Raw genomic sequence first — 12,902 nt, forward strand, 5'->3', positions numbered from 1 at the left:
TACTCCTTATCAACCAGTGACAAATCATTCAAGAGTTTGAAGAATCTATCATATAAATCAGTCAATGACTCATTAGCCTTTGAGTCAAAGTGTTCATACTCTTGAGTGAGTATTGTCTTCCTGTTCTTCTTAATCGAATCAGTTACCTGACATCTTATTTTCAAGGTATCCCATATCTCCTTTACAGTTTTGCAGTTTATTACCCTGTTTGACATTACATTATCAATGGCACTATGCAGCAAGTGTCGTACCTTAGCATCCTTAGCAATTAATGCGATATCTTCAGCAGTGTAATCACTCTTCTCTTTTGGTACAAACTTTGCTGCTTCACCTGCAACTGCAACAACGAGTTTTGTTTGATTGTGAGGTTCTTCCTTGATTCTATCAAGATATTCTGGATCTGTAGCTTCTAGAAATATAGTCATCCTCACCTTCCATATGGGATATTCAGATGGTTTTAATATGGGAACTCTAATAGCCTCATATCGACTATGGATTTGTGTCTTTGGAGGTTCTTAGTTTTGGTGAGCTTAGTTGGAGTTTCTACTTCAGACATGATTGTTTTTGGATCTTAAACTGTTTGTGTGTTAACAGATAGACACTAATACCACTTGTTAGGTCACACACACTGTAGAAGGGGGTTGAATACAGTGTATAGCACAATCAAATCGAATTCTAATAACACAAGTAACATAAAACAGACTTTATTCAAAGCAATAAACTCTGTTACAATATGGAACTGTACTCTCTTAGTGATGAACAAATATCACGAGAGCTGCTAGGGTTATAATGGATAATATTCTCGATAATGATAACACTTATAGTGTAAACCCTATGTCTGTGTTTTTATACTACACAGTTACAAGATAATCGCTAATTGATATGGAATATAATTCTGCTTCCTAAAATATATCAATCAGATATCTTTTCTTCCAAGTATTCCATTCTTCATAGAATTCCTTCTTCATGCATATCTCTTCTTACGTTTGTCTTGATCTTCTTTCCTTTCAATCAGCCGCCTTCCTTATCTGAACGTTTCCTTTAAGTCCTGATATTATCTCCTGATAAATATCTCCTGAACCTTAAGTACTGATTACTTAAGTTTTGACTTCAGTATAAGTGCTGATTTCAGTTAAGTACTGATTTGTCCTGTTTTAGTAAGATCTGAAAACTAAACATAAATCATATTGGTCATGACGTTATCAAATATATCTAACAAGCCCTAAATCAATAACAATCGATAAAAAATCATTTGCGTATAACTCATTATCGACATAGTTCATCAAATGAAAAGCATAAACGAAATTAAACAAGACAATACATAAAACTGAATTATAACTAAAGTTCCATGATTTTTTAGAATAAACCCTAATTTGTCTCATCAATTTGCAATAACTAGCAATACAATGTAGTAATCAACCAAATAGCTCAAATATAAACCGGATAAACCTAATTGATGTGTGATTTCGATACACTCTCGTTACATTCTCATTACATGGGGGTATGTGGAGTGAGTTTGTTCTCGTGATGGTTATTTGTGCGGACATCTCTATAACTATAATTGAAAAATGACATAAAATAGAACTTCGTAATTCATTTTGTTTTTAAAATAAAACGCTAGACTATCTAAGGAGGTGAAATGACAATTTGGGTCTTTTCTCCCAAAAATGATATTTTAGGCATTTTTAATTCAAATAATGACATTTCCGTCCATTATTACAAATCTAACCAACAATATGAATCAATCAATTATATTAATGTTTTGTTTTTAAATTTATTATTCATATTTAAAATGAATTAAAATTATGGTTAAGATATATTAAAATAAATTATTAACACTGAGAATAAAATAATAATTAGTTTAATGCAGTTGTTTTTGTTATTCCTTTTAAACAAAATCTTTAAATATTTTAAATCAAATAAATGAGAAACATTAGATATACTATACAATCTTATTTTATTTAGAGATGCAAATTTGGAATCATATTAATAAGTTGACATTATTATATTAATTTATAAATACGAATGATATACAATTTTATCGAACTCATTTTTTTTTTAATTTATTGTATCTAAGATGGTTTAATATTTACTAAGAAATTTAATCCCAATTTAAATTAAAAAGAAAAGCAATAACAAGAGAAAAGGAAAGATCAGAGAGGTGTATGTAAAATGAAGTATATAAAGATTGCATAAGCGCAGCAGCAGCAGGTTTACAAGTAAACCGAATCAGACTCGGAGGCGACTCCATTAGGTCATCTTAAACCCCCCTCTTATCTCTCTTCGTCACTCATATACTTACACATCTCGTATCTATCGATTGATAATCCATAGAAATGGGAGGTTTAGAGTTAGTTACAGTAGCTGATGATTTCTCAATTGAGTTCATGGAGAAGCGTGAACGAGAATTGGGAATCGATATCGGTCGACGCAGGTTCTGGACTGATGTTGCGTATCGAATTGATAAGCTAGGTGCGTGTTTTGTCTCTACATTACTCTTGTTTTTTTTTATTTGTATTTGGAAATTGTGTGTACATGTGTGTTTTTGTTAAGGTTTATGGTTTAGTATGTTTGAGTGTGTGTGAATTCGTGTTTGGAGGAGGTTCGCGCGGCGAAGAGGATAATAGCTGTAGTGTCTGTGTATGTTGAAATGATCGGATTAGTGGTACGAGGGAGATGTTTTGTGGTAATTTGAAGAATCCAGTTGATTAGAACTTTCATTGTGATGTTTAGGGTGCATTTTCGAGATTTCAGTTTGCGCTTGTGTTTTTTTTTCTTCTGTTTTTGTTAGATTGTGGTTTACGGAGGAGGTTCTTTAAGGTTAGGAGTGAAATTGGCGAGGGAGACAGTTGTACAGCGGCTGTAGGAACTAGTTAGTTGATTTTGTAGTTTTTGAATTTGTTGTTAGAATGTTTATTTGATGAGTGCAAGTTGATTTGCCAAGGACTTAATGTTAATGTACATGTTTTATATGTCATTTGGTTTATTGAGTTAGACTAAGCCAGGTTGTGAGTAAGATAGAGAGGGAGAAGATTATACTATTCGACAAATCTAGTTAATTGCCAACTTTTGTAAATTTTAATGTTACTTAACGGCGCTTAGTTAACGGCATTTGACTGGCGCTGCTGTTTTAAAAGGCGGAGGTTAAGTTTGGCCATCAATCTGTTATTTTTAAATACGGGCCAACATTTTACTAAAATTGGCAAACTTTAGCCACCACTATGAATTTTTACTCTTTTCTTCTTTGGAAAACATAGAGGGTTGACTGTAGCTAGTTTAGTTTTAATGGTTTATGTGTATATTGTATTACTTGTAAGGGCATAAATGTTAAGCCACTTATTATCTATGCGATAATGGGTGTCTATATTCCTTTTTTGTGGTTTAGAACATGCTGATGTACCAAATATTACTTAATTCACATACCTGACCACACACGAAAGTGTTCTACGTACAAGTTTCTCTTTTATGGCAGTTGAATTTATGCTATATGTTGAATTTTGATCTATTATTTAAATATCAAATCAGGCTTTAAATGAGTAAGAGATGAAATTATAAGTAAATTTGTAATCTTAGTAGAGTTCAGAACTCAAGAAACAAATTAGATTACAATCTGAATCCACAATGACTGTTAGTGCAAAGCTTCCACTTTTTTATGTATAAATTTGTAAATAGAATCCTGGAAATTGGGCTTATTACTCAAAGAGTTGCTTTTGTCCGATACTTATAAACTTTAACTGCGTCTGAACTCTGCAGAAATGACTACCGACGTTGTATCACTGTTAATAGATTTAATTTTCAAAACATTGTATACATATGATGAAAGAAGATCAAAAAATGCTGTGGACAATGTGATAGTAAAAGCGTTAAGGGTGGACAGTTTTATGAAAAGTTTTGCAGCAACTGTTGTGCAAGGGATGGAAAAACAGATTAAGTTTCAAAGTCATGTTGGATGTTACAGACTTGTCAAGTGGTCGTCTCTTCTTTTAAGTAAGAGCCAGTTTCCTTCCATATCCAAAAATGCATTGTGCAGAGTAGCTTCAGCTCAGGCATCAGTCATTCATATTGTTAAGATGCAAGGATCTTTGCGTGAGCTAAGGGATTGCAAGAAAACAATTTACAGTTTGTTCTCTGAGGTACTTCATCTATAAATCCTTGTTATGCTATTGTTATTTCCAATCATCCCTGTTGTACTTACCTTCCTTTTTGCCATTTGCATCATTCAGTCACCACAGATCTACAAGACTTACATCGAGGAACTCAAAGAATTTAGGATCCCTTACAAAGACTCTCCTGAATTATTGTCATTTGTACTGGAATATTCACGCTCAAATTCCTCATTTTTTGACGAATGGAAGGTACTAAGTAGTTAAGTTTTAAGGCTACACATATTATCCATATATATTTATATATAGGGTGTACTCCTTAGTGGGGTAAATGGGATATTTACAGATATTCTTACAAAGCATTTGGGATATTCAAAATGGTCCTTGGCATTAACATGTACAGTCCTAGATGTACTACAGGGTTGGTTCATTATTTGTAACTATTAGAATATCATGAGCATGCTTTTAATATATATATATATATATATATATAGACACACACACACATATTTAAAGTGAAACTACTCTTTTTAACAACCTACATTAATATGACACAGATGTCAGCAGTGTGTAGTGTGTAAGAGTTCAGGGTTAAAAGTTCCTAATATGAACAACTCGTTTTAATGCTGCTTATTCGATTTGTTACTTTGCAATCCACAGGCTGTATTTCTCGACATGTATGTAAGAGTAATTCTGAATGTGAAGGAGAAACCATCAGATGGCCTTAGTGAAGCATTTGGATCACTGTTTTCGTATTTATCACATGAAGAATTTAAGAGTGTTGTGGTCCCATCTTCTGTTAAAATGTTAAAAAGGAGTCCTGAGCTTGTGCTGGGGTCAATCAATGTTCTCTTAAAATCTGTGAACCTTGATTTGAGCAAGTATGCACTTGAAATTCTTTCTGTAGTGCTACCACAGGCTAGGCATGCAGATGAAGCAAGAAGACTTGTGGCTTTATCTATAATTAAGTGTTTAAGTGAAAAATCAAGTAATCCGGATGCAATTGAAGGAATGTTCAATGCCATCAAATCTGTGATTGGAGGTTTGTATTTTGCTTCTGCATAACAAATTTGAACTAGTTCTTAGCGAATTCTCCTCTGTCTTTGTATGATAAATGATGGCTATGTTTTGAAATACAATTGTGCGAATCTTCTGTTAAAGATAGTTGCTTACAGTTTTTATGGGATCAATAGGTTCTGAAGGACGACTTGCATTTCCATACCAGAGAGTTGGTATGGTCGCTGCGTTGCAAGAATTATCTAGTGCTCTTGAAGGGAAATATCTCAATAAAATCTCCCCAAATATATGCAATTTTCTTTTATCCTGTTACAAGGATGATGGTGAGTCTCTAAATAGTTATCTTTAAAGTTTATGAAGTTACAAAATCTGTTTCTGGCTTAATCTATGTATTCGTGAAACCTTCCTTGTCTCCGTCTAAATCAAATAGTGGTATTTTAAGTTCTGTCGATTGTCTGATTTTCAGGAAATGAAGAGGTAAAGCTTGCAAGTTTGTCTACGTTGGCTTCTTGGGCAGCAAGGTCTGCAGCTGTTGTGCAACCAGATCTACTTTCGTTCATGGCTTCTGGATTGAAAGAGAAGGAAGCCTTAAGAAGGGGTCATCTCCGTTGCATACTGGGTGTGACTAAGAACGTTGATGCCATTTTGACGGTTTGAAAAATTTACATCATTGTATCTTGTATAATATTGTTAAAGAATCGTATAAACAGTTTTCTGATTCTTGAACTGTATTGTAAATGTCTTCAGTTAACCTCCTTAGTGGGACCTCTCCTCCTGCTTGTTAAGACTGGTTTTGCTAAAGCAGTTCAGAGGTTGGATGGTATATATGCTTTGCTTATCATTTCGAAAATTGCTGCCCTTGATATTAAAACAGGTAGATTTTATGGGTGTTCCTATCTTGCATATAAGCTTTCTTTTTATCATTATTTCCACAGCTATCTTTCTGTATCTATGTTAATATATCTGTGTGGTTCATGACATGCCTCCCTCGTATTTTATTTGTAGAGGATACCATAGCTCAAGAAAGAGTTTGGTCGCTAGTATCTCAAAATGAACCTTCCGTTGTACCAATTTCTATGGTAAGTTTTACCTGGTTAGCCCCTTCATGTTCAGTCAATTTAACACCAGACTATTACTGAAGTTTGTTGTAAGTTGTCTTTAAGTAAATTTTTTAGCGCTTCAAGCACACAAGCCCATTGATTGTGTCATTTTCCAGTTCAATCATCTTATAAATTACAAAATAATTATTAATCAGTGAACTTGAAAGAATACACAAGTTATATTAGTTTTAATAATAAACATGTACATTCTATTTAAAATGTATAATAATTTATTTTTCAAAAAAAAAGACCCATCGTTTGCATGCTTTCCATTGTGCCCATACGTTTCTTCCATATGGTTTCAGTAGAAGTGATGTTCCGCTTATCTGTTTGCATGCCCCGTTTCGAGTCAAACTCTTTCCTTTGTAACACTGGTTTGACACTATGCTTTAATTTGTACATATGTTATTAAAGTCCAAAGGCTGCCTATCCAAATCCCAAAGCGGATGGGACTTCCGTGGTATTTAGGGTAGCTTTAAGCAACCCCATATTGACTTTCAATCAAAAAATGTGTGCTTGTGTTGTAGGTAAAGAAGTTTTAAAGTTAAAAATGGCATGTAGTCAGAAGCTTAGTTACCCAGACTCTTCATTTTGCTTCGAGTACCCGAGTCGGACACTCGACACTCGGACATGGGTATGGACACTTGGACACTTATTTTAGGCCAAAAACATGTAAATTTTTCAAAATATTTCCGAGTCCGACACTTGGATACGAACCCGTGTCTGACACCCATACCCGAGTCCGGGTAAAATAGGTCAGAAGTTCATAAGAGGTGTTCTTTTGAAAAACTTATATTATATAATTTCGTAATCATATTAGAAAAATCTTATATAATGCACATACAACTTGCAAGCTTTATTTTTTTAAATATTTTTTTATAACTAGTAAGTTACACATTAACATAAAAATTATCCAAAGATATAATAACTTAAAGTTTAAATCTGAACTTCTTCTTTTAGACAACTAAAGGTCATAACACTTGAAGACTATTATGATTATGGAGACATCCAAAAGAAAATCATGAAAGATTTTGCAAGATGAATTCTTCTAATATTTTCATGTTTTAAACCATCTAAAAAAATAAAGGCTGTTCAGAACTTTGGCCCGGTCCTTCAAAGCCAAGTTCCATGGCCGTATTATGGGAAATCTTTTAGGTATTTCAAATATATTCTGAATTACACTATTCTAACACGCCCTTGAACTAATGATGTTGCTCTATTATTATCCTACTAAAAAGCTATTTTTATCGAACAGGTAACTGCCTTAAGGCCAGTCATGCTTAACTTGCAACTGGAAAGACTTTTTAACTCTAGAAATTAGGACTTCCTCTATAATCTATAACCCTAAATGAGTCTTAAGAGGTCAGAAGAGTAATGTCTAGTTACCTAATAACCAGCTGTAAGTGAACAAATGAAGACTCCGCACCAAAAACAAAAAATATTTTGTCATCGTTAAATTTGTAATAAATGACATGGAGTTTTCTTGTGTTTTTCTTGCTATTTTGATATGTTCACTTTCTTTCTTGGGATGTGGAGAGAAGATGCAGAGTCTAAAGGTTTAGCTACCCTTAGATGTGTTAGTGGGGTCACCTAGTGTAATTAAACGCGATATGCGCACAACGCATAGGCCTCCCGGAGCATAATTGCTTGTCCAGATTCATCGAAGACAAATAAATCTATATATATATATTTACATGGTATAAAATTAGATCTGGCAATACTGGTATATGGCATGTGAACACGGTACGAAATGACACGAATAATTAGTGTTTGGGTTCGAAAATTTGGTACACGAACACGAAAGTACACAGATATAATTAGTGATATAATTAGTGTCGGGTTTAAGTTTCCGATATAGGTACACGACACGAAACGAAAGTACATGGAATAAATAGTTTAATTTTTAAAAATACATAATATACATATATGTAGTAAATACCACCCCTCCTGTTATATGTTGATTTCTTTTCAAGACATTTTAACGGGAAATTAATTTATTTTTAGATTCGTCATCGTGGATGCAAAAAGAAACAAGCAAGATCAAGTCATTTACTTCATGTTTTTATTTTCATTTTAATGTTAAACAATTTGTAGTTTGTTGTACGCTAGAACATTTTCACTTGTTTCATGCATTTGTATTCAGAACTTTGTTGTATACTGTCCAAGATTATTTAATTACTTAATGTATTTTTTAACAATTAATTTTTTTCGTATATAATTAGTGTACTAAAACGGGTAAATACGAATATATTAGTTCCGGGTTAGTGTCATCAAATTGGTACACAAATGCAAATCTGGGCCGGGTTTGAGTTTAAGGTTTGGTACACGAAAACACAAAAGTACACGGAACGTTTGTACACGAAACGGAACGTTGCCAGGTCTATATATAATGCAAGATATTATAACTTTTTAGCCTATAGGTAAGACATTTTTAAGCAAAACTAACTTGTCATAAATGATAAAGTAACCAAATTCATCATATAGATTCAAGGTCTAGAATAAGTTTAGTCAAAGTAATGAAGAAATGCAAAGTTAGTATACTATTCTTCTTCTTCATCATTCATCAAGATTCACATAATCATCTTCTAATTATCCCATATTGAACATCTTGCATTTCCTTTTAGAAGTTTACATTATTTATGTTGCTAGAATAATATGTATGTTTCAGACTTCTTCCTGAAAGTAAAGTAATTTTTTTCTATTTTGACTTCTCCTTTCTTGTTCTGCAGGCTTTAAAGCTATCAGTTGAAGACTGTTTGGCATGCCTTGAACTTGTTGAGGTTTTGCTAGTGGACCATTCTCAGAGGTCTTTATTTTTTAGTGGTGTTTCATAGTCTTGCTCTTTTGGATAATGTTGACGTGCCTCGTCTATTTTTAGTCAAAATTTTTGTGAAAATTGCTTTGCTAACCTTTAATATTGTGTAAAATATTTTGCAGAGTGTTAGAGACATTTTCTGATAAATCCCTTTCTCAGGTGGAGCACATTGAAACCCTATTCTCTTTTTTTTTTCTGTTAATACCATGGCTGTATCACTGACTCTCAACTGTTGCAGCTTTTAATATTTTTCCTATGTCATCCATGTTGGGACATCCGTAAAGTAGCTCAAAATTCTATGAAGAAGATTCTTGCTGCTTCTCCACAGTTAGGTGAAGCTCTTGTAGTTGAGTTTTCTAGTTACCTGTCTTTTGTTGAAGAAAAAGTTGTTCTGATGAAGAGAAGGTACATATTCTAGCTGGACATTTTTTTTTTTTTGAAATTTGCATTTTACTGATTTGGTGGTTTGGGCTTTTTAATCTGTCTCTAAGGGTATGTATATTGGTGCAAAGTATATATATAAATTGTTGTGGAGCCTGTTTCCCTGATTTTCAATAATGTTTGAAAAAGCCCGTGTACATATATAGTGTGCTGATTTCATCATCGTCCAAAAATGCTTCTTAAGTCCTTTTTAGTCCTATTAATTGAATAAATTACATGATCCACAGTGAGACAGAAACTTCATTGGATGCTCAAGTCCCTTTCGTTCCATCTGTAGAAGTTTTGGATAAAGCTTTGCTGGTGATGGCACCTGAAGTTCTGGCTGCTAATCCTAGTACTTTTTTACGGATTATACTCTGCTCACATCATCCATGTTTAGTTGGTACAGCCAAAGGAAATGCGGTGTGGAAGGTAAATCTTCTATGCATAACCAAAATATTCGTCTTTTTCTTTTGGTGCAAGGAGATATTGAAGTAATTTGTCATCCAGTTTCACTCATCAAATTCTAGTTGCACCTAATAACTGCTGTCATGTATAATGATTTATCTACTAGACTGTGGAATTGCTTTTCAGTCATGATACGAGGTTCTATTGTTCTTTTTTTTCTCTATTTTCCTTTTGTACTTTGCCTGAAACTGCCCCTAATTATTTTCATATGTTCAAACGCCCTTGCTTTTTCTGAAATTAAAGGATAAATGGTATCATCTCTTATGCACACTGGTATATATATGAAGTTATTGCTCTCTTGATTGGGAATCTGGGAAATTAAAATTTAAACGGAGAGAACAAGATCCCTTATAACAAGACTACCAAATAGTCACCTTTATACAATGCGTACAAGTACTATGCTTATTGTGGAATGGTAATTCATAATTCTGACCCATGTCAACCTTTAGTTTTGCCGAAATTTGTAATCTCTCTATCTTTCAAAGAAGTTGGTATTTTATTTTATTGTAGTTAGCTATGAATCAAGCTTCTCATCTTCTATTATTTGCAATATACTGATGTGCTCATTAAATTGATGTGCAGAGGCTGCAGAAGTGTCTGCAAACACTTAGTTTTGATGTTATTGATCTGATCATGGCTGACTTGGGCAACATATGCAAGGTAAATTAAAATAATTGAAAGAGATCTAACTTCTCAAGCCTGTTAAATTTATAGGTTACCACTGTAGGGGTGCAAATTAAATGAATATCAAATGCTTCTCTTTAACATCACTCAAACAGTGAATTACATTACCTCCAACCTATAGATATACCAGTGTTATTAAGAGCGAGAGGCATACTGAGATACAAGAACGAGGAGCCTAGGTGCGAGGCTCTGAGGCGAGGTGCATGCCACATTGAACCGAGGAGCAGGATGTGTAATAAATTATACAGATATTTAAATCCATTAGACATATATAAATGAGAAATTTAACTCCAAATACGGGAAAGAAGTAACTATAACACTAAGTCACTAACATACAAAGTGTAGTGAATAATTACAGTTAATTGTTGATTGCAGAAGATTTAAGTACAGCATTGTCAAAGTATTTGATCGATGGAGTCTAAACTAAACTATGATTTGAGGAAAATGTATGTATCAAACTTATTTTATATGTCATTTAAACTGGGAGTTTATGCAACCAATCTTCTTTTATGAATATTGTAGATTTTAGTAATCCGTCCTCGATAACAAAAACTGCTTTGCTTTTAGTTGAATGAAAAGTTAGTTTGAAGGTGGGTCCTTTCTCTTAGAGGCGTTAGAGCATCTCCAATAGAGGCACCCTTTGAGGGTGCCAAACATGTCCAACTTATCATAAACAATAATTTTTATTTTTTTTTCTTCATTTATATCACATTTAGCACCCTTCAAGTCCAATAGTTGGCACCCCATGTGAGGTGCCAAGATGGTCCGCAAACAAATAATATAAAAGGCTATATGTAATATAATGGGTTTGGATAATTTACACTTTAATGCAAGTATTGGGATTTTTCCATTTAGAGAAGGTGCGAAGAGGGTGCCAGAAGTTGGCAACTTCTCTTGGAGTTGCCACATAGGATTTGGCACCCTTCTTGGCACCCCTATTGGAGTCACTCTTATTGGCCTTACGGAAGTAAAACAGTTTCGACTCTGTTTGGAAATGACGAACATATAGATTGAAGTTTTTGATATAAATTTTCAAATTTCCTTGTTTGTTAGTACATGTGTTATCATCCTAGGCAGAAGGTTTTATTATGCTAGTTGCATTCCATCAGAAAATATCCCTATAGCATCCCCTACAGCATACTCAGTTGGATGATCATTAAAAATTATATGCTTTTCTTTTTTGACTCTATAGGGTTTGTTAGGACCTTTTGGATTAATGAGTTCTAATCATCTTGAACAAGAAGCCGCAATACACTCTCTCTCAACTTTGATGTCTATAACACCCAGTGACACCTACACAAAGTTTGAAAAGGTTCGTTTCATGTTATATTTAATAACGTTTCAGTTAACTTGTGCAAGCATTTTAGCAGGCCTGCTGAAACAATTATTTTTCTATTCTCAGCATTTGAATAATCTTCCAGATCGTGTTGAGCATGATAAACTTTCAGAAAATGATATTCAGGTATGCGTTAGTTTAGCTATTTTTCTTGTTTGTTAAAAATGTTGTGCAAGAGAAGAAGGCATTTCCTGGGTGTGTTTGACTTATCTTATAAATTCGTCAAGCCTGCTTATTAATCTTTTTGAAAATTAAATCTGGTTAAGTTTCTAATTTTTAATTTGCAAGGCGAAAAAAGAAAAGCTACTTCCATTTTCTTTTTTGGCCACCTGTATTATTATTAAGTCATAAATGTGCCAGTAGTAGAGAGGCCTGCGAGATCTGTTCATAATCCAAGGTAAACATGCTCTTTTTGTGGTTTCTTTAGTTGCAAGTCTTGCAACTACATTCTTTCAATGCTGCTCTCTTGTAGATACGATATATATATATATATATTTATATATATATACATGGTTAAATGCCTATAATTCTATATTGCAATAGCCAACTACTTTCCCAAGTAGATTAGCTGATAAATAATACAAGGGGTGAGACTTGAAATGTTTGCAGCCATTTTTACTTGGTGTTTTTCGGAAATGAGTTTTATTGGCTGCCGTATTAGCTAGGTAGAAAGCTAAAAGAGAGGACGAGAGGGTTTACATGTTCTGGTTTATGGATGCTTATTTACTTTTATTAGTATTATCTCAAAGGTGTATGCAAGCCTTTAATTTTAAAAGTTAATAACTTCAACACTTATAATGTTTGTTGATTTGTAACTGTTTATGAAGTTGATTTTTTTTCCTTATCATACTGCATGTATTCCTTTGTATTTGCAGTGCATACTACCAAATTATTGTGGCTCCGTTCCATTATTGTTTTTATAAATATATTATTTTCCTCTTGCCTTGTTATGTTACTGG

General features: G+C 33.5%; 1 protein-coding gene across 1 annotated transcript in view; it reads left to right on the top strand.

Annotated features, from left to right (window-relative positions):
- The first annotated feature begins 2,178 nt into the window (after positions 1–2,178).
- The window catches only part of LOC141668782 (protein ILITYHIA), a 30,772-nt gene continuing 20,048 nt past the window's right edge, over positions 2,179–12,902 (top strand). Inside the window, exons 1-15 of the mRNA XM_074475800.1 lie at positions 2,179–2,472; positions 3,754–4,133; positions 4,224–4,355; positions 4,764–5,145; positions 5,297–5,443; positions 5,587–5,771; positions 5,868–5,994; positions 6,126–6,199; positions 8,950–9,026; positions 9,158–9,194; positions 9,274–9,440; positions 9,704–9,887; positions 10,506–10,583; positions 11,800–11,919; positions 12,010–12,069. Coding sequence (XP_074331901.1) covers positions 2,337–2,472; positions 3,754–4,133; positions 4,224–4,355; positions 4,764–5,145; positions 5,297–5,443; positions 5,587–5,771; positions 5,868–5,994; positions 6,126–6,199; positions 8,950–9,026; positions 9,158–9,194; positions 9,274–9,440; positions 9,704–9,887; positions 10,506–10,583; positions 11,800–11,919; positions 12,010–12,069 — 2,286 coding nt within the window. The 5' untranslated portion in view covers positions 2,179–2,336. The remainder of the gene's footprint in view (positions 2,473–3,753; positions 4,134–4,223; positions 4,356–4,763; positions 5,146–5,296; positions 5,444–5,586; positions 5,772–5,867; positions 5,995–6,125; positions 6,200–8,949; positions 9,027–9,157; positions 9,195–9,273; positions 9,441–9,703; positions 9,888–10,505; positions 10,584–11,799; positions 11,920–12,009; positions 12,070–12,902) is intronic.

The sequence above is a fragment of the Apium graveolens genome, chromosome 1, assembly GCF_009905375.1.
Source record: "Apium graveolens cultivar Ventura chromosome 1, ASM990537v1, whole genome shotgun sequence".
Taxonomy (NCBI): domain Eukaryota; kingdom Viridiplantae; phylum Streptophyta; class Magnoliopsida; order Apiales; family Apiaceae; genus Apium; species Apium graveolens.